We start from the raw sequence: 22,135 nt of genomic DNA, 5'->3' as shown, positions 1-22,135 counted from the left end.
TTCAAGGTTCCTCCATTGCTTTTCTTTCTTTTTTTAAATATTTTTATTTTTTCAAATATTTCCTCATTACATTTTTTTAAGTTAACAATCTTTTATTTGAAAATTTTGCATTCCAAATTCTCTCCCTCCCTCCCCTTCCCCACCCACCTAGAAGGCAAGTAATATGATATCGATTATACATGTGTAGTCATGAAAAACATTAGCCATCTTGCAAAAGAAAACACACAAACACAAACAAGAAAAATAAAATAAATAAAATTTAAGTCTCTTTCAGTCTCTAGTCAGAATTCATCAGCTCTTTCTGGAGGTGGAAGGCATTTTTCATCATGGGTCCTTTGGAATTGTCTTGTATCATAGCCTTAATCGGAGCAGCTAAGTCATTCACAGTTGATCATTGTACAATGTTGTTGTTACTATGTACAATGTTCTCCTGGTTCTGCTTTCCTCACTTTGCATCAGTTTCAGTTTTTTCTGAAACCGCACTATTGCTCTTTTTTTTGTTGTTTGTTTCTTCTTTCTCGTGGTTTCTCCCTTTAGTTCTAATTCTTCTTTACAACATGACTAATGTGGAAATATATTTAATATGACTGTACATATAGCCTATATTAGATTGCACACCATCTCAGGGAGGAGGGAGCAGAGGGAGGGGGAGAAAATTTAGAACTCAAAATCTTATAGAAGTGAATGTTGAAAACTAAAAACAAATAAAATTTTTAAAAAAGAAGGTTTCATACCTTCCCCAAGGTCCCCTCCCCCAATCCTTCCCCTGTGGTCAGCCTCTCTGAATTGAGGTTGGCCAAGCCTCATTCATTCTGCCTACATCAGAGGGTCCCAGTCCAACAGCTGGAGGGGACCACACAGACCAGCCACCTTTATAGATGAGCAAACCTCGGCTTGTCCAGAGCAATACAGTGAGGAAGCCCCAGACACCTCTGACTCCAAATTTAGCACTCTCTCCTGCCCCATTTGCCTTTGTCTGGCAAACCCCAGCCTGACTGGTGGTTGGGGTCCCACTGGCATGAAAGCGCAGACCAGAGTGTTCTGTTTCGGCAGGGTTGACACCCCCCACTACCAGAAGAGACCTCCAGATCGGCTCCATCTTTGGAGAGTTTCTGGTTGGGCCTCTGGTGGGGGGGGGAGGCACAGGGTGTGCTGTTCTGGGGAAGCAGCCCTCTCCCACCGCCCCCCACTTGCATTACAACCTCGAGCCCAAGCTGATCCCTTTCTTTCTAAAACTCCACTCACTCATTCCTTATCTACCTGACAGTGAACATTTACCTAATCATGAGCCAGACCTGGGATTCCTTTTGGGCTAGTGACCTCCTGGTATGGAAACTCCCTGCACCAGTGCAGGCCAGCCCTGCTTTGCCCCCAGGTCTTTGAGAGTTGCCTAGTGAACTAAGAAGTTAGGGGACTGGCCCAGGGTCCCACAGCCAATAAGTAGGGTCAGATCTAGCTCTCTCTCTACTGGTCCACATTGCCTTTCACTTAATGAACACTACAGGTACTTAGCCAAGTTTGTTTCGAGGCTTAAGCAGAAGGAGCAGAAGCATGCCCTCTCAGACATGGGTTTGTCATGCTTTCCCAGCCCGTGGAGGGCTGGCTTCCTGTCTTCTGGCTTTTTGCATCCCCCCCGATCCCAGCATCCAAATCTTTAACACGTCTGTGCAGGTGCCCTGGTTCTGCTCCTGCTCCGCCGGGTCAGCCCCCGTGAGCCCGGGCTGCTCTCCTCCCTGGCCCCATCGCTCACCTCTCCCCTTCTGGTTCCCAACACAGACCGGCCGTCTCTTTGACAATAGTGGGACCATTTTCCTCAGTGTGTTCATCATGTCTCTGTGGGCGGTGACATTCCTGGAGTACTGGAAACATAGGAGCGCCAGGCTGGTCTATCGCTGGGACTACTCTGACTACAAGGAGATGAGAGAGACCCTTGCTGCCTGGCCTGGCCCAAAGCCGCGGCTGCCCCCTCCCCCATACCCGGGGCTGAATGTGCCCACCGTGGGCTGTGGGGCTCTGTTTCAGGAACGGCCTTGAAGCCATGGCGCCTCTGGTAACTCGGAACCCAATCAACCTAGAAGAGCCATACTTTCCCCAAAAGAATTATTCCCAGTGCGTCTTCATGTCATCCTCCATCATCGTTGCCATGGTAACAGGGCCCCAGGACCCTGGTTCCCCCTAGACCTGGCTACAAGAGGGGTTCTCAACCTAGGTCTCTTAGAGACTATTCTAGCAGATAGTAGTAGATGTGGTCTCCTAGCCCTCTCGGAATTCTCTAATATAACAACAATATTTGTACTGGCCTTTAAAAGTTGGCAAAGCCCCATATATCTATGACCTTCACTTTAGCTCCCTAACAACCCTGGGGCAGGGCACAGAGTGGCTATGATTATGGCCATTTTACAGATGAGGAAACTGGCAGGAAGAGATAAAGTCCACTTAGCAAGTTTGGACTCATGACTTTCTAAGTCCAAGGCCAGCGCTCTATCATTGAGCCATACTGCCTCTCATCCAGCCTGGGAAACCTGGCCACCAGACCCGAGTCCTGACTCTCCCATTTACGGGTTGGGAGAGGGACCTCACCTCGCCAGGCTTCAGTTTTCTCATCTCTAAAATGACAGGGTTGGAATGGAGGATCTCCAGGGTCCCTTGCTGGACCACATCTTTTGTGGGACTATTTTATGGGCAAGTCAGTACCATTAATCCATTTCTACCTGCACACTCTGTGACCTAGATTTCACAGGAGACGTTGAGTTTCACTGAGGATTCAGTCTCTTCATCTATAAGGACATGATGTTGAACTAAATGATCTCTCAGATCTCTTGCAGCCCTAATAGTCTTAGGATCCCGCCTTTGGGGCTCCCTGGCACCCCCAAAGCAGGCCCTGTCCACTACATGTGTGTGGGTGGCACTCACCCCATCCTGATTCCTTCTGCAGGTTGCCTTCATAACATGGCTCCTGACAGCCATCATCCTGTACCAGACAGTGGTCTCCATCTTGGTGTCCAAAGCCACAAATATCTTCCTCCTGAAATGGGTGAGTCTCTTCTGGTTATAATGAGACATTTCTGTGCTCCTTAAGATCCTCTGCTCAAAAATCTGCAGGAGCTCTGTCCTGGCAGCCAAGACCAGTTTAGACTCTTCTGCTGGCATTTGGGTGCTCCATAACCAGGGACCATCCTCAGCAGAGAAGAGGCCAAGAATCAGCATTCCATGTGGTTCAATTCAGAGAAGTGGGGGGTTTCTGGGAAGCCATCATGTCACCAGGAGATCTGGCTTCTGATTTCCTCTTTGCCACTGATGAGCCCTCGTGTGACCTTGGATAATTCATCACCAGAATTGGCTAAGTATTAAGCACTGACTTCATACCAGGCTTTGTGCTAGGGACTAGAAGTTCAAAGAAATATCATTTTTGTCCTCCAGGAACTTAAATTCTATTAGCATTTACAAATTAGAGAGTTTGTTTTTTTTGTTTCTTAATGAGACCTATGAACGCATTGGAGTAGGGAGCATCTGGTGAGGAAATTCTCTCAACCAGTGTAGACCAGCCCGCTTTCTACAGCTGGACACTGAGGGGTGGAGGGACTTGGCCAGGGTCAAGCAGCCAGTGCATGGCAGAGGTTGGCTTGGACCCTGGCACTCCCCCAGGCTCTCCCATGATAAATTCACAGAAAACAAATTCCAGGTGATTTGGGGTACGAGGATTCAGAAAGGCCTCTGTAGGAGGCGGTGCTCAAGCTGGACTTTGGTCAGATCTATGAGTAAGGAGAATCACTTTGGCAGCTGTACAGAGGGACAGGAAATCAGCTAGAAGGCTGTGAGTCAGAGGACCCGGGTGCGAATCTGGATGTGCCATTTAGTAGCTGAAGGATCTTGGTCAAGTTCTTTCTGCTCCCTGGACCTCAGTTTCCTCATCTGTAAAATGAGGAGATTGGACTCAATGGTCTTTTAAAGTTCCTTCTAGCTCTGAATCTATGATTCCATAGATTGGTATAAACAGTTACACACCTTTGTGTCTTCTCCTGCTAACCCGTGCGCTGTATGAGGGCAGAGACACCCAGCTTACCTAAATGTTATGTTCTCCCCAACACTCTGCACAGGAGGGGCTGAATGAATGAATGAATGAATGAATGAATGAAGCCACTTTGGGCATGGCTGTGACTCACCAGCCTTTTTCTTCCCTTTGGGCATCTCGGAGTGCCCTCTGCACTAACTCCATCATGAATCTTTCCTTCCTCATCCTTCTTGACAAAATCTACATCCCAATGGCGTATGCTCTGACCAGTTAGGATAAGTGGTAGCTTCCAAGGAGTGGGAAGAGCAGGAGTCCCATGGGAAGCAGGGAGGAGGAGGTGCTGTGCTGCTAATTCCAGGGAAGCATCTAATGCCTGGCACATAGTAAGTGCTTAATAAATGCTTGTTTCCTTCCTGCCTGCCTTTCTATCCTTTCCCATCTATCATAGATTCAAGGTTCTCTCCCCAGCTCACCAACTTCCTTTTTTTTTATTCTTTTCTTTTTTTTTTGTGAGGCAGTCAGGGTTAAGTGACTTGCCCAGGGTCATATAGCTAGCAAGTTTCAAGTGTCAGAGGCCAGATTTGAACTCAGGTCCTCCTGACTCCAAGGCCAGAGTTATATCTACTGCGCCACTTAGCTCCCCACCAACTTCCTTCTTAAACCACAGCACCCAGAACTGAACTCGACTCTCCAGATGAGGTTGGACTAGGGCAGACTACAACAGGATGGAAGCCATGGCCTTCTTCCTGTGGCCCAAGGTTGTATTAGCTGCTCTTGCTTAGCATCGCATGGCTGACTCACACGGAGTTGGAGGTCCACTAGAACCCCCAGAGCTTTTTCAGAACAATGCTGTCTAACCATGCCCCTCTCCACCCCATATTCCTAAAGTTGGTTTTTCGTACCCAAGCTCAAGCCTTTGCATTTATCTCTATCAGTCTGAGTAGGTTCAGCTCATGGCTCTAGCCTGGTGAAGTCGCTGCTGGCTCTGGGTTCTCTGCCAGTCTGATGGGCAAACCATCGATGCCGTTTCCGGGTCTTTGATGAAAACGTCCGATCACACAGAAGACATCTGTGGAGCCACCGCTGTACTCAGTCCTGGGGTACAGAGTCCAAAAATGGCTCAGTCTCTGCCCTCCAGCTGCTTCCAATCTTGTATTTGTTTGATAAATTCTTCTGTGCTCAGCTGCTGGGTTAGGACGGCATCCCAGACCTAAGCCCCCAGATTTAGGCCTCTCAGCCCCTTCATTTTACAGATGAGGAAACTGAGGCTCAGAGAGGCGCAGGGACTGCCCAAGGTCACACAGCTTAGAGTTGGGATGTACGATTCTGAACTGTTGGGGTTTTGGTTTTGTATTCCCAGCACCCATCTTGGCCTCTGGCATGTAGTAGGAGGAGGAGGAGGAGGAGGAAGAGTTGTAGTGGCAGCAGCAGCAGTAGTAGTGGCAGCTAGCATTTATATTGCACCTACTATGTGCAGGGCCCTGTGCTAAGCACTTTACAAATATTATCTTATTTGGCCTCACAACAACCCTGGGAGGGAGGTGTTATTATCATAACCTCCGTTTTACAGCTGACAAAACTGAGGTAGATGGTGGTTAAGTGACTTATCCAGAGTCACACAGCTAATAAGTGTCTAAGGTTGGACTTGATCTCAGGTCTACCTGACTCAAGGAAGGCAGCAATATTTTTAAGCACCTTCTATATTCCAGGCATTGTGCTAAGTGCTTTATATCATTTGATCTCCCCAACAATCCTGGGAGGTGCTAGTATGATCCCCATTTTACAGATGAGGAAACCAAGGCAGACAGAGGTTAAGTGACTTGCTCAGGGTCACATGGCTAGGAAGTGTCTCAGTCAGGATTTGAACTCAGGTCTTTCTGACTGTAGGCTCAGGCATTATTCCATCTCACAAAGTGATTGATTGGTTGATTGAAAGGTCAACTCAAAAGCCATCTCCTTCCTGATGTCCCTAGTTGTTAGCGTTTTTTTTTCTCTCTCTCTCTTTCTCACACACACACACATTACATTTACTTTCTATTTATTTACTGTATATTTGTCTATGTCCACGCCCTTTGATGGAAAGGACTGCTTTTGTTTCTCTCTTGTGTCTCTGGGTGCCTCGCACAGTGCCTGGGACATGCAGAGGTCACAAAAATCAACTTCAGAAATATGGGGTGGAGAGGGGCATGGTTAGACAGCAGTTGTTCTGAAAAAGCTCTGGGGGTTCTAGTGGACCTCCAACTCCGTGTGAGTCAGCCATGCGATGCTAAGCAAGAGCAGCTAATACAACCTTGGGCCACAGGAAGAAGGCCATGGCTTCCATCCTGTTGTAGTCTGCCCTAGTCCAACCTCATCTGGAGAGTCGAGTTCAGTTCTGGGTGCTGTGGTTTAAGAAGGAAGTTGGTGGGGCAGCTAGGTGGCAAAGCAGATATAGCTCTGGCCTTGGAGTCAGGAGGACCCGAGTTCAAATCTGGCCTTGGACAAGTGTTTGTACAGACGTGACCTGAGATGCACGGAGGACTGCTCTTAATGTCATGACGAAGGAGAATGCTTTAACAGCTTCTTTTTATCTAACAGCTTCTTTTTATCTAAAAGATCATGACTCTCTTTGTTTTTGCATCCCTTTTACTTCCCAGTACAACCCTCTTCATGCCCTTCCCCAGAGAGCTAGCTCTGGAACAAAGAATGAAAAGGGAGAAAAACCAGGGTCAGCCAGATTACCCAGTGCCCCAAATCTGCTAGTGTAGATGACTCCCCAGAGCCAGAGCTCCTGACCTGTGTTCACGGGGTCTTTTTCAAACAAATTTAAGATCCACAATTTAAAAAAAAAAACCTGCTCACTTTGCTGGGGGCAGGGGAGGGGGAAGATTGGCCTCGGGGTCTCACCCATGTAAGGTGTCCCCACTATGGAAACCCCTTCAGCTGATGCAGAGCAGCACGTCTCCTGTGCCTGAAGGATTTTAGAGTTTGTCTGGGGCATTCAGACGTTCTCCAAGCCAGAGAGACTGAGGGGCTCCGGGCCACACAACTCAAGTGGGTCGAGGCAAGACTGGAGCTCAGTTCTTCTGGCCCTAATGCAGGCCCTCTCTCCACTACACCATATGGCCTCTGCTGCTTGATCTCTGAAAAGCGAGTTCTTTCAGGGAGGTGGCAGACCTGCTAGCTCAGGCATTACTAGAAGTTGGTAACATCTGCCCTTTTAACCAAGGTCCTACTTCTAACTATAACCTTGCTGTATGGCCCTCCCCTCTCTGTGCCTCAGTTTCCCCACCTCTAGAATAAGCAGGTTGGCCTAGCCGGTTTCCCAAATTCAGCGTTCTATGCATAGTGATTGGGTGGGGGGAGGGACAGCGAAAAAGTATTTGGGGGAGAGCCCAGATTTCAGTGACATTGTGTTTGTGTTTTCCTTTGCCTCAGAAATGCACAAAATCCAGTCCAAGTACGAAGATGCTTTTGTTTTGAATTTTTGTATTTTCCAGTTTGTCAGTATCCACTCCTTTCTGATCTGCATCGCCTTCTTCAAGGGGAGGTCAGCTCAGACACACTTCATTCTGCTTTTCTCATTCCTAAGTCAGGTGGGATGATGAGGAGGGAGCCCAGGGACCAGCTGTCTCCTTCACTGGTACCCCCACACTATCAAGAGTCAGCAAGGCCCCCAGCATGCTGGGAGTACCCTCTGTGTGGTGGACTTACAGACTAGGACAGACAAGAGGCCCCCAGGATGGGCAGCTTTCCGTGGAATCAAAGGACCTGGGTCCAGACCCCACCTCTGGCTTACTCTTCTTGTAAAGCACCCATCCCTCTGGGCCTCAGGTATCTTATCTGTGAAAATGAGGCCCCTGTGGTCCCTCCCATCTGGAAATCAATGATCCCATGGTTCACACTGATGAGATCACAGATCCATTGGAATAGTAGAGAATTTGAATGATTTAGCAATTACCAAGTTTCTTTCCTTCCAGACTATAGCAAAATGCTCTGGAAGCCGCACACAGTAGGAGGACACCACATTGGGCTTGGAACATTAAACACCTATTATGTGCCAGGCAGCCTACTGAGCACTAAGTCCCACCCCTCACTTCAGTCTCAGTTTCCTTCTCTGTGACCTCTTTCTCTATCATAAGGTTGTTTTGAGGTTAAGATGAGATTCTGTGCTTGTGAATCATAAAACACTATATAAATGGGAGCCATCATTATTCAGTTCATATAGTTAATGTTTTGACCCAGGTGACTCCCCCAGTAGATTCTAAGTTCCTTGAGGGTGCTTTCATTTTTGTGTGAATCCTCAGCACCAAGGACAAGGCCTGGTCCTTAGGAGGTGACTATTAAATGTTTGTCCTTAAATTCCTAGATTAGATTTACAACTGGATGAGACCTTAGAATGAATGAAATATTTATTAAGTACTTGTGGACCAAGCACTGTGCTAAGCCTTGGAAATACAAATGGAAAGTTTGGTAAGCCAGTCCTCCTTCTCCAGGAGAAAGGTTTCCACCATTATGGAAGGTTTTAGCTGCAAGTCAGATGAGAAGATCCCATATTCCTTAGGGCACAGCCAAAGCAGATGGTGAGACCATTTCAGCTGATTAGGGCACTGCCATTTCCTGATATTCAACACCTTCACTTTAAAGATGAAGAAACTGAGGCTGAGAGGGGATGGGTGCCCAACATCACCCAACCACTGGTATGTGCCAGAGACAGGACTCGAACTCAGGTCTCCTGCTGCAAATCCAACTCTCTATCCAGTACACCAAGCTGCCCCTCAGTTGGCATGGCATTATTTAATAATTCCAAGAATGGGTCATTTCCATAGCATTCTGAAATTTGCAAAGCCCTTTATGTTCGTTATGTGTGACCTAGGGAAAGTCATTTTACTCTCTGGACCTTTGAAATGAGGAGATTGGGCTGGCTGGCCACAGGGGTCCCCTGTAGCTGCAGAGCCAGGATCCCATGGCCTAAGGATCTCATTGGAATCTCACAGCACCCCTGGAAGGCTGGTGGTACTCACCTCTTCCATCCATCCATGACTACCCACCCTGGGCAGCTCCTGCCCACATCCTGCTATAAATTCGCCACTGGGGGTCCATTAAAGAGGGGTGCTAGAGGGACTGTTATTCCTATTTTCAGATGAGGAAACTGAGGCTCAGAATTTAAGTGACTTGCCCAGAGTCTCCGATACTTGCTAGTGAAGGGAATGTGAACTTACGTCTTCCCGAATCCAAGTCTTTTAACTGCCTCACCAGCCTGTATGAAGGAGGGAGGATGTTTTCCCAGCATCATTAGCAGAGAAGATCAACTTGATCAGGTATGTAATTTTACTAATGAGACAGAATTGGAGAGAACCCAGGACTGCAATGGCCAGCCAGTGTCTGGGAATCACCAGGAGCCTCTTGGTAAATCTGGACCAAATTACCAGTGAAGTCCATACCTGTTTCATAATATCTATCACAAGAATTGCACCCAATTCCTGAATTAGGGACTCCTAGACCTGCCAACCCCAGACCGCCTTGGGGACTGGGGGACCTTCAAGAGACAGTGAGTAATAATCCTGCCCAGCAGATGTCTGGGAAGTCTCAGTGGTGGGAGCTCTGCGTGCCATGCTTCAGCACCCATCTCTCAGTGAAAGCAGCCTGAGAAGTCCCTCAGGAAAGTGGGATGGGCAGCTGGGTCAGAACAATCAGCCCCTTAGGCATCTCGAACAAATGAGGACATGGACACACAGCAACCACCTCCAGAAATCCTGGGAAGTTTGCAGTTTGGGAAGACCTCTGCCCTCTCCTGAAGAGGCCCCACGGAATAAATAGTGCTATTCAGTTCTTCAAAGGATGCTCACAGGGAGCCCCCGGGGATCCTCAGATGGTCCTGGAAGGGTATCTGAACACAGTCAGTCTTAGGCATAGGCAAAGAAGGCAGCTGCCTACATACTAGCCTGGGTTCTCCTAAATCTCTCTGCCATTCACCTTCCACAGCGCCAGACATTCCAACAGAGAGAGAGCTGTTTATGCGAGCGAAGAAGTCCCTTTTTCCTGGCTAGATGCCAACACCCCTGGGAGGAGGAAAAACACAGTCCCAGGCTTGGAAACATTGCTTTCCTTCATGAGGCAGAAGGCTGGCTGGTTCCTCTGAGCAGCTCAGACCTCCAGGAGTTCCCTCCAGGGAGGGAGTGATGAGGACAGGCAGAAAATTCAGAAGAGGGAGGGAGGGAGAGGCATACCGAAAGTGAGCCTTCTCCCTTTGCTCTGTTGCTCCAAGAATGGAGACTGACCACTTAGTAGTTGAATAATCATCGATGTTCTTCAGATTTTTAGGTTACCCAGGAAACTAGCGTACCTCCTTCGGAATTCAAAATGAAAATGTGCATATATGCCAGGAAATATTAAATGGGGGTGGGGGTGGAGGCAGAGCATATGATCACAGCTTTGAAGCCAACAAGGCCCTGGGAGACTCTTTTGTTTCCCCTTCTCATCTCACCTCAGTTTCTCCATCTGTAAAATGGGTATAATAATAGCATCTACCTCCCAGGGTTGCTGTGAGGATCAAATGAAATAATATTCATAGAGGGCTTAGCAGAGTGCCCAACACACAGTAGGTACTCTATAAATGCTAGTTATCATTATTATTATGATGATCTTATCTCTGAGTGCCTTGAAATGACTTCTCAAAAGCAGAGGAGCCTCCATGTACGTTCAAGGTTCCTTTTCTTATCTGTAGCAACCTGTAAGATGGCCCAGGTCACCACGGCTTCTGAGCCCCCTGTCATCTCCACATCATCAGTTTTGATTCTAAAATTCAGGCCAGGCTCCTCTCAAATGGGGTAAGTAAAAAAACAAAACAAAACCCAAAACTTTTGGTGAGGAAAGTGCTCCTGAAGAAGTGAGATGCTGATGAGGCCCACAATATCCTGGGAGTCAGTACTTTGTACCCCTTCCTGGCTCTAAGATCTCCTCCTGGGCATTGGCTGAGTGAGGGGCCACTGCAATGGATTTAAAATCCTAAAAACTGGGTTTGAATCCTGGCCCTGTTATTTACTAGCTAGGGGACCTTAGGCAAACCACTTCACCTCCAAGGGCCTCTGTTTTCCCATATGTAAAATGGACCTAATGCCATCTGCCTTGACTATCTAAAGGCTTGTTGGGAGAATGAAATGAAAGAATGCATACATGTACACATTTTGCAAGCAGAAAATACCATATAACGCATTAGATATTGTCATTACAAATTGTCTAACACCTCTTTCCCTAAATTAGAGGAATTTCTGTGTCTCAGAATTCAACTCCTACACCTTAAATCCCTCCTTCTTTCTTTTAAAAATACATGCTTAATGTCCAATAGAGCTGGGCTATAATTTAAAACTTTACCAGTGTGTGTTTCATCTGACACATGAGATATTCTGGTCTGAGAATTCCTTCAGTTTGGAGGAGGAGGAGGAGGAGAAGAAGAAGATGAAAATAAAGATTCTTCATTCACATCCTAGTTTATAGTTTTTCACAGTAAGATTACTTAAAACAAGGCCTACCTGTAAATGACTATGGTCCCTGCTTCTTCATCGAGTCCTGCTTTCCTAATCAGGAGCCTGGCCAAGAAAGGGGCTGGGGGTAGAAGTCCAAAAAGGTCCGTGTGTCTATTTCTGGCTAAGTACATTGCAAAGCTAATTGTAAACCTTTGATTATCCTTTTTGTCCATTTCCCACACATCTTCAGTCCTACATTCACAGAGATGATTCAGGGTGCACTATATGCCGTTGCTCTGGAATAGAGCCTGTAAAATCCCTTTGTGGCCCTGGTTTTCCAGGCACTGGTAGTTTGGAGGGAAGGGGCTTTCCTTAATATCAAACGACTTGGGTTCCTTTGGTACTACTTTACAAACCTTTTTAATGATGAAGGTGAAGATGAGATCTGGCATGTCACGTTGTAGACAGGGTACCAGGACTTAGGTGCTCACGGAAAGGGCTTCCAGGGCAATGAGGGAGGCAGGGAGGCCCCAGGCAGGGGCCAAAGTGGGAGAATGAGCAGACGCACTGACAGCCTCCTCCTGCTTGCTTCCATCCCTCATGCTAACCTGCCCATTCTCTCCCACATGGTGCATTCATGGTGGCTGTCTTGCCGAACTTGCCCAGGAAATGCTGGTCATCACGACGGGGAAACAGATCTTGTGCAAGCTGTTGGAAATTCTCCTCCCGTGAGCAGCGCCTAGAATGACAGCTGGAGCGTCAGGCTTGGAGTCAGGAAGACTCATGTTCAAATCTCCCCTCCAGCATTTGCTGCCATGTGACCTCAGTCGGGTCATTTGCCATTTCGGTTTCCTTGTCTATGAAATGAAAGAGCTGGAGTAAATTATCTCCAACATTCTGTAATTCTGAGCAACAGGCCTGATTTAGGCCTAGAAAGCAAAGGATGGCCCGCATTGTCCCTTAACTCCAGCACTACGGACATCCTGCTCTCGCCTCACCAGTGCTAGGGGCTCATCCAGAGAACCCATCATCTGGACCTCACTACTCTAACGGGACTTGTCCAGAATACTGAAGATTTACTTCACAAAGTGTTTTCCATACCTCGTCTCATCTGATTCTCATAACACTCCTGTGTGGTGGTGCTACTGGTATTAGTCTCCCCATTTGACAGATGAGAAAACTGAGGCACAGAGAAGACGGACTCACCTGGGACCTCACAACTAAAGATGTGTCAGACCTGGCATACTGTACCCACTGGTATGGCCTTCCAGAGCCCAAAGGCACCTCCACCTTCTGTGACACAACAGAAGAGGGTGACAGGGACAGGAGATACTCATCACTGATGACTTCTGCTTGCCTGGATAGATGGTGGGGGTACTGGAAGGCAGACTGGCTTTGGGTCAGAGGATCAGGACTTGAGAAGCGGCCCCGCAGCCTCAGGTGAGGTGCCTGACCTCTCTGCCCCATGACTTCCCTTGCCAATGCTTTGATAGAGTTTGGATTCATCACCATTTTTGTGGCTGCCTGCCCGCTTGCGCCGCTGTTTGCCCTCCTCAACAATCGGCTCGAGATGCATCTTCATGCCCACAAGTTCGTCCAGCGGTACCGGTGCCCCGTGGCACAAAAAGCCCACAGCGTTGGCATCTGGTTTTGTCTCCTGCAGGTCATGACCCATGTGGCTGTTTTCAGTAAGGTGAGTAGCTCTGGGGTCTGAGGGGGATAGAGGATAGAGTCGGGGGATGAGGGGAAAGGGGCTCCAGACCAACCCTTGTGATTAGCTGTGACAGGCCAGGGAATGATCTCTTAGAAGCGGTGGAGGGCAGGAAAGGCATGAGGGTGACTCCTCTGGTGAACGGGACAATTAACTCATTCCCCCGGGCAACCAAGGACTGCTCACTGGGCTGCAGGTTCACAAAGGGGCCGTGAGTAGCCTCAGGGTGTTTTTGAGGATCTTCTGGCCTTTACATCCCAGAGGGAGCTCCTTCGGTCTCGAGTCCTGATCCTGAGCTAACCCTCCATGCTCCTGACTGACTCTTTGCAGAGCTAAATTAGGAGCAACATTTCTGGTGAACTGGGCCCACGTGAATGCAAAAGTATTCATTAAGCACTTTCTAAAAGCCAGGCACTGCACTGACTGTGCCAAGGGCTGGGGAACCGGAGAGAACAAGAGAAGGTCTGTGCCCTCCAGGAAGCAAAGATCTCACCCCGTCAGCAGAGATGCCCTTGCACCCGTGGCCTGGGAGCTGCCCCTCCACGTGCTGGAAGTCTCCCCGTGGTGCCTCTAGACTCAAGTCCCCCTCCTCTTCCAGAACAATAACCGTGAACCACCTTGTGAACCCGGCAGGAGTGTGTTGCAGCTCACTGGCATCTGCCACCCGCCTCTCCTCACTCTCTGGGTCTAGCTTTGACAGACGGCCGTGTCTGGGGCGGGGGTGCCTCCTGGCCTCTGGTCTCCCCCCACTCAATTCCAGCCTCCACTCAGCTGCCAGAGTGCTTTTTCTAAAGCTAAACCTGACCACAATCCTCACTGGCACAATAAAAATTCAGCAGCCAATGTCCAAGCCTCCAGGATAAATACCATCCTCGGCTTGGTACTGAAAGCGCTTCCCCACTTGCCCCCTTCCTGCCTCTTCCATCTTCTTACCCTTTAGCCCCCTCCACAGGGTCTACGATCCTGTCATGCTGGCCAACAGGACTTTTTATCTCCACCTCTTAGCACCCTCGGCTTCCTTCAAAACTTAGCTCAAGCAAATGCCGCCCTCTACATGAAACCTTTCTGTCTCTATATCCCCAGCACCTGGCACAGGGCCTGTCCAAGAGTGGGCACCAAATAAATGCTTTCTGAACTGAATCATCCAAGATCCCTGAGGGAGGGGAGAAGCAGGATTGGGAGGAGAACCCAGATCCTCTAACTCGCCCTTCCCATCGTGCCACATCATACAGGTGCTGGCCCTTGAGTTTGATAAGACACTCAGGATTCTGCTGCCTTGAACAGTCTGAGGTGGATTGTAAATAAAACCCCAGGGGAAAAAAGTGAAAAGGGATCCCTGTGACCTAGTGCAGTCAGAGTAGAGCAATCAGCCTCAGACGGGCAACTCCACCCATGGCTGAGCTCACAGAACAGAAGTGTGACAGCACCAGCACTGGCGAGGCCAACGTGTGGAGAAGAAGCTGCCATGATGGAAAGGGCCTGCTGCCTTTGCCCTACGCCTGAAAGCAGGTGAGAAGCCTCAGTGCCTGTGGCTGAGATGCTGCTGCCTCCCTTCCAGGCCCTCCTTATCCCCTTCACCTCTGACTTCCTGCAAAGGACCTATGAGCAGCACATCCAGTCTAACGACCTCCGAGGCCACATCAGCTTTACCCTGACATGGGCCCCCAAGGCGGCTGTCTCCAAATACAAGGACACATGCAGGTGAGGCAGGCTTGGGGCACGCTTAGCGTCTTCACTGGGGTAGCACTGGCTCCTGTTCACTTGTGAAGAAGCAGACTAGATGTAACACAGAAAGGAGGGGAGGACTCCGGCCAAACACAGAGAGGGGAGAGTGGACAACCTCTAATTACTCCTTCCTCCTCTGTGATTCCAGAAGTCACTCCTTTGACTTGGAAAGGAGGCTCCCCTCTACAGCTGACTTCCACCTCCTCCATTTTTCTCTTGGATGTACTGATTTGTCTATATTGTCTCTTCTCTTTTGTTAGAAGGTAAATTCCTTTTGCTTTAAAAGAATCTCTCCAGCACTTAGCACAATGGCTGGCACTTAGCAAAGACATAATAAATTGGGAGTGGATTGGATTCCTCTAGAGATTTTGTTACAAGATCAAAGTGTGAGGAGACAGACACGGCATAGGCAGCAGTGTCTCAGTGACCACCAAACTGCATTCTGCCCATCTGGCCCCAGCTGGAATGCTGTGTTCAGTGTGGGGATAAAGAGAACCCAGAGGCACATGACCAGAAAGGTGAAGGGCCTGGATACCCTCCCATGTGAAGAATTGGTTGAGGCTGGGATGTTACAGTGGCAGGTCAAATCAGAAAGGCCTGAATTCAAATCTTGCCTCAGACATATACTAGGTATGTGTCATGGAAGGGGAAACTCACTTAGCCATTCCCATCCTCATATTTCTCACCTGTAAAATAAGGGATGCTGGATCTAAAGTCAAGATGACTCATCTTCCTGAGTTCAAACCTAGGGTCAGACACTTCCTAGCTGTGTGACCCTGGGCAAGTCACTTAACCCTGTTTGCCTCAGTTTCCTCATCTGTCAAATGAGCTGGAGAAGGAAATGACAAGGATCTTTGCCAAAAAAAACCCCAATGGAGTCACAAAGAGTCAGACATGACAGGATCCCTGCTCTCAAGGGGCTCACATTCTAACAGGGAGACACCCTGCAAACCACCATGTACAAAAAGCCGTCAGGGATGAGATTTTGGACTCGCTCTGTTTCACGGGACTGAACTAGAAGCTGCAATGAGGGTGTTGGGAAACCCTCCCCACCATTAGAGCCATCAGTGATTAGAGGAGAATGGGAGTGGTTGGGTCCCCACTCAATGGAGGTCTTAATGTGAAAGCTGGATGACAGGTCTTGTGGTGGGGACTGAGCCATAGTGTACCCAGGAGCCATTTAAAATCAAACAAAACCTGGCCCTTAGGGCTTTCTCACACATCAGGAGCTCTTCTAGAAAACTAGTGATTGGCCTAACACAAAGCCCCTCTGGAGCAGTGGAGGCAGACCTAGCCTATTCTGCCCTGCCCAAATTAGGATCTTAGCTCCCAAAATAAAATGGCTTCAGATACCATCTAGTCTAAACTCCTCACCTTGCAGATGAGGACGCTGAGGCCCAAAGAAGCGTGACATCCTGTAGGAATGTCTCTGTGAACCCACAGAGTCTGTGACACACCTGCCCCATGGGCCGCTAATCCTGGCCAGAACCAAGGAAGATGCCAAGTTTGGCTTCCTCGTCCTCACTGTCCCCTTTCTTTGCTTCTTTATATCAAACAAGATGAGGAATGGGAAGAGCTTCGTGAGCCTCCTAGGGCTGCGCTAACATAACTTGTCACTGCCATTTGCTTTTGAGGTCTCAAGCTTTCAGAGGAGATGGTCAGCATTCTTTTACCTTCTGGAACCTTCTGGCCATCTGTCTGGCCTTCATCATTGTGTCTGAAGTACCACCTGTTACCTGCCATTAGCCTTGGCCACTGAGGTCTTTCCTGCCCCGGGCCCTCGCTGGGCATCGGGCTGCAGCCTCTCAGACCGAGCCCTGCTGCCCCTACAGCTCATGGAGCATAGCCTTCCTCCTACCCCTGCCATGCAGAATCTGGGCAGAAGGAGCCCTTTTCTCCACCCCATCTTTTGATCCTCCTCAGCCTGGCCTCCTCACTTCCAACCTGTTTTTTGCCCAGTAGCACGTCATCTTCTCCATGGCCTGACTGATCAATGCCATGGCGCCCGACAGCCCAGCATCAGTGGAAGTCAAAGTGAAGCCGGAATACTACCTAGCCAAGCAAGCCCTGGCTGACCACAAGGTGACTCATGGGACCGAGCCCTTCCCCGGCAGCACCCTCAGTCCTGTAGCTCTCCTGGCCTAGACATGGCAGTGGGTGCCCAGAAAGGAGGAGGGTCTTTAACTCTCCTGGGCCATCCTCCAGAGCCGTGCTTTCCCTGATGACCCTCCCCTCCCCAGGGAGGAAGGTGGCAGCTAAACCCCTCATACAGAGGGTGTTGGAGAGCCCTGGGTTTGAATCCCACCTCAGGCTCCTCCTAGCTGTGTGAGCCTAGGTTTCACCTCATCTTAGCTGGGGTTTCATCTGCAAAACAAGGGGGTTGACGGTGCTGGACGGTAAGGTCCCTTCCAGATCTCCCTCTGTGATCCTCCTCCTCCCCTCACCTGCCAGGGCACAGGGCACTCAGGCCTACTCAGGCCAGCTCCCTTCCCCACCCCGAGGGCACCTTCTAGCTGAGGCCACTCTCTTCTTCAGACTGGCTGACAGACTCAATGCTGTGAGTTTTGTGGAACTTCCTTCCTTACATTCTCTGACCTGATCCTTGACACGAGAAAAGCATTCATTTCGGTAGGGCTTTTCATGACTTTTGAGGATAAAGAGTCCTGTCCACATTGAGAACTTAGAGTCTGAACCTCCCCAAACTCAAAGGGAGACAGACAAAGGCTCAGCTTTCACCTGTGCCTCTATCAGCACCCAGGGACATCCAGAGGAGCGGGCATCTCACCTCTTGTGTCCACCGGGCTTTGGGGGAGGGAAGAGTCTGGTGATCATTTTATTCCCATTTCACACACAGAAGAAAAGTCAGGGACTGCTCCAAGTCCTAGTGAGTGTCCATCACAGGACCCGGGTTCCAAGACTACCTTGGCTGCTCACTAGCTGTGTGACCTTGAGCAAGTCCCCCCACTTTTCTGAATCTCAGTTTCCCCTCCCCCATACAGTGAGGGAGTTGGTCTCGATGGCCTGAGGCGTTCTAGGCCTCAATGGGTGATCCCATGACTTTTCTATGTATCAGAGCTAGGATCTAGACCACCACCGAGTGACACATTAAAACTTGGCACAGGAGAGGAAGGAAACCCCAGAACATTCCAAGACACCGAGGATTTCTTTTCAACTGGCTTATAGCTTGTAGGTTCTGTTTTCTTCCCTGGGCCCTTTTGATTTTTAATTGGGACATCTGTCCTTTTCCAATCTTGCGGCAGCTCTTATGTTTTCCGCAGTTTTTCAACCACCGGCGACAGCGTCTCAGCAATCAGAGGCAGCTGGGTAATGTTGCTCATAGAATGTTGACCTTGGCAGTTGGGAAGACCCAAATGCAAATCCAACCTCAAACACTTACTAGCTTTGTGACCCCAGGTAAACCACATAACCTGCCTGCCTTAGCTTCCTCATCTGTAAGATGAGGACGTTAATAGCACCCACCTCCCAGGGTTTTCACGAGGATCAAACGACCTCATATTTATAAAGTGCTTTGCAAGCCTTAAAGCACTCCAGAAATGTTTGCTACTGTCATTTCAGTCCCCTGACATGGTGGTCATGGAGCTGAGGTGACATGAAGCCAGCAGGGCCACACGGCGATGTCTTCACATCTCCTTCCTTATCTTGGTTACCCATTCCCTGCTAGACAGTCTTGTCATTTCCAATGGGACAGACATTTCTCTGCATTGGCAGAGAAAAGGGAAAGAAAATCAAGCTGTCCTGCCTTCACTCCCTTGGAATGGCCCAACCCATCCCAAGCAAATCATCCCCTTCTCTGATAGCACAAAGAAAACACTCTTATTTTTCTTTCTCTTCAGAATCTAATTCTTGAGCTCCTCCCACCTTTCCTGGGCCTATTCCCCTGCAGAATTTTAGTCCATGGGGTGGATGCTACCTATCCTTTCCTCTGAGCCTTTTGAAATCTAAAATCCAGGGTGCAGGTTAGACCACATGTAACTGAATTTCCTCTATTACAAATTCTAAGAAGAAATGGCACTCTCCAAGACACTTCCCATCATTTCTTCACCAGGAGTCAACTCCCTCCATTGACTGAGAATCAGACCCAGAATAAGTGACCCCCATGGGTTCCTTCACTTTTTTGAAGGTGATTATAATTAAGGATCAGGAAGCTATTAACCACTCTGTTTTTGGCAGAGAGTGCCCACCAGCAGATATCTGGATGACTGAACCCCGCCCCACCGCCATGCTACTACAGCATGTCTGGATGACTGAAGGCCCTCATCCCTGCTACATCATGCCTCCTTGCTAGGCTTACAATCTGCCTCCCAAACTCATCTATTTCCTCTCTCCGTCCAAGTGATCTATACCATCCGCCAATTGCAAAACCGCTTGCTCCTCCCTTTACTGACCTTATGCAAGCTTTCCCCATCAGATTCCACAGGAGTACCTCAAGATACAAAGCTGACTTCCCACACTCAGCCCTTCCTTCACCTGTCCTACTTCTTTTCAATGAGGTACGCCCATCCAAAACCGAGTTCCAGTCCTTCGTTCATCCCACCAAGTCTTCTCGAGAGCCCTGAGCTCAAATGTCACTCCGAGTTCGCTGCCTAAACTTGGGGCATTTTCGCAGACTTCCAGGCCAGGGGTTTTATCTCCTGTGAATATCCAGGTGTCTCGACTGCCACCCTCACTTCATGTCACTGTCCCTCATGGTATTTAACTTGGGGAATGTGCACCAGTTTAAAGAGCTTTTCATTCCATTTGCAAGATTATCAGCTGAGACTGGGTGGGGTGAAGCCCATGATTAGAACAGGGCTTAGGAAGGGTAGGACTTATTACCAGCCTTATTACCAGTTAAGGGAACTCCATCCCTGGCCAGGAATCTGCCATCCCTGGATTTCAGCCTGTGGTCCCAAAGTTCAAATCCCATCTTCCGACATCATTACCTTCTTAGCTTAGCTGTTCATCATCTTCATCATCCCTTGTTTTCAATGAATGACAGGAAAAAGAGGGGTGAGGGGAGAGAAGAAATAGGCATTTATTAAGCACCTACTATGTTGTTAAATGCTTTACAAATATCTCATTTGAAAACACAGCCCACATCTCCCTGATCTGCAGCTTCACGTCCAAGACTTCACTGACTTTAGCAATAATTTTCAGGTTCTTGGCAGCATCATTTGGGCCCGTGAGCCAGGCACCAGAAGTGGGAAGCCATCATCCCTTCTGGTACATTCGAGGAGGTTCTGTTAGGTCTTCATACGTGCCCCACGAACAGAACAGACCTTGATGAGGAAGTTGTCAACAGCTGCCTCCACAGCCCTCTTCAGGGAATCATCTACATTAATTACTCCTAACGTCTTGCTCGTTCCCTTACTAGATGACCTGTCATCTGAGAGCTGCCCAGGGTCTACGGTATCACTCTTGGGGCATCCTTCCTTTTCAGAAAGAGCCACATTCCCTTCTCCTCTTGTAAACCTTCTTCCCCTCTCCTCGCTCCTCAGCCCTAGGTCCCCTGTTCTCTCTTGTTTTGGTCTCACTTCTGTTCCTGTTGGGAAGATCCAGCTGTCCCCGATCCCCTGGAATGTGGAGTCAGCTCCACACTCTTACCCTTCATCCTTCTCCAGGAGGGAGCTCAGCCTATACCTGGAACATGGACAAGTCACTCAGCTGTGCGAGAAACACAAGCAGCATGCAGCTGAAGCAAGTCACTGCACAATCACACTTACCCTCCGTGCCAGCTGAGATTTTTTTAAAAAGAATCGACTTAAAATTCTTAGTCACTCACACAACCTCCCCCCTCCACTGTGCACCAACCTACCTGTTTCACCAGCTGCCCCCCATTCACTCTATCAATTTGCTTAATTCTCCAATTATTCCTTAATTACCTAATCTACTACTTTCTTTTTCTCATTCCTTGATCCTGCCCCTCCCCTTCAACTTTCCTTCACAGAAGTGAGAATTAGAGCCCATGCCCACACAAGAGCTGGGCCTGGAGATGACAGGGCTTTTACCATTTCCACAATTTCTCCCAAATTCAGGTTCTGACCTTTCCTAGTCCAAAACTCTCCAGGCTAGAAGGAGAAAGATAAGGAAACTGAGGCTCAGACTATAAGCACTTCTACATATTGCCTCCTCCCTCTGGCCATCAAGGCAAAGAGCAGTGGAGTCAAATCCCTTCCCTAACGCGAGCTACAAATCCTTTAACCATAAGCCTCAGTTTCTTTACCTGTAAAGTGAGGGGACTGAGCTATGGTTAGCTCCCCTCCGGCCCATACCACACAGATTAAACATTCATATTTCTTCTTCTCCTCCCTGGGGGAAGATGCTGATGTCACCCAATAGGATCCAAGCAATCAAACCCAAATTGTACCCAAGCTGGCAGCACAAACATTTGGCTGACTGTGATCACACTTCTTCCAGTAAAGGTGGCTGGGGACAAAAAGAAAAGTATGTTGAAAAGTCCCCCCCCAAAAAAAAATGAACGAGCAATGTTTCATTGTTAGTATTTCAGTAAGTCAATATGGCTAAGTAAGTTTTCTCCTTTCTCTTTTGACCTCTTCCTTGAGACAGATTCTTTTTGAGACAAACCAGGCCAAAGATCAAGAAATTAAATTGGAATCTGAAAATCAGGGGAGCCAGCACCCATTTAATAAGCAGAAATGGCAGCGAGCTTCGCCCGTGGCAAAGCACTCAGGAGAGGAGCTTGATCTGGGAACAAAACAAGGTCTCCAGGCTACTGTTCCTGACTCGATTTCAAGGACCAAGGTCACCGATCAGGAAACGGCCAGCCAAGAAGGTATGACACAGCACTGTGAGCTCCAACCCTCAGAGGCTGCCTTCGCTTGTGCTGACTTCTCCCAAAGTCAGGCATTCAACCCCCCCCTGCACCAAGTGCACACTCTACTCATGCCCAGTCCTCTCTCCTCTCCAAAGGTCCTGATGGCCATCCAGAGGAGCAGAGTGCCCCCCAAGAGGGACACACCTGCCGGGCTCTGAACCAAAGGAGCCATACCACAATTCCATCCTGACATGCAAACAACACTCACTGCACTGTGGCAAGACTCCTGCCCCATCCCACTCAGGCATCCTGAGCAGCATGGGAAGAAACAGCAACAGTGCAGTGTATGGAAGCCCACTCACTCGTACGACTCTGTTACCAAGAGATCTCAGATAACCTGCCAAGGTCACTGCTTGGGCCAGAGTTGAAGTCCCCTGGTTTCTGTTGGACAGCAGTCTATATGGGCC

General features: G+C 48.8%; 1 protein-coding gene across 1 annotated transcript in view; it reads left to right on the top strand.

Moving 5' to 3' along the window:
* Window positions 1-21,886, top strand: part of ANO7 (anoctamin 7) — a 35,346-nt gene extending 13,460 nt beyond the window's left edge. Inside the window, 14 exon segments of the mRNA XM_078147648.1 lie at window positions 1,054-1,127; window positions 1,777-1,998; window positions 2,936-3,048; window positions 4,196-4,281; window positions 7,430-7,582; window positions 12,032-12,185; window positions 12,928-13,150; window positions 14,727-14,869; window positions 16,528-16,615; window positions 16,856-17,020; window positions 18,172-18,217; window positions 19,323-19,404; window positions 20,515-20,590; window positions 21,461-21,886. Coding sequence (XP_078003774.1) covers window positions 1,054-1,127; window positions 1,777-1,998; window positions 2,936-3,048; window positions 4,196-4,281; window positions 7,430-7,582; window positions 12,032-12,185; window positions 12,928-13,150; window positions 14,727-14,869; window positions 16,528-16,615; window positions 16,856-17,020; window positions 18,172-18,217; window positions 19,323-19,404; window positions 20,515-20,590; window positions 21,461-21,886 — 2,051 coding nt within the window.
* The last annotated feature ends 249 nt before the right edge of the window (window positions 21,887-22,135 follow it).

Source organism: Phascolarctos cinereus, unplaced genomic scaffold, assembly GCF_003287225.1.
Source record: "Phascolarctos cinereus isolate Bilbo 61053 unplaced genomic scaffold, phaCin_HiC Scaffold_7;HRSCAF=346, whole genome shotgun sequence".
Classification (NCBI taxonomy): Eukaryota; Metazoa; Chordata; class Mammalia; order Diprotodontia; family Phascolarctidae; genus Phascolarctos; species Phascolarctos cinereus.
The sequence above is the reverse complement of the archived record's forward strand: the minus strand, read 5'-3'. Positions and strand labels throughout refer to the sequence as shown.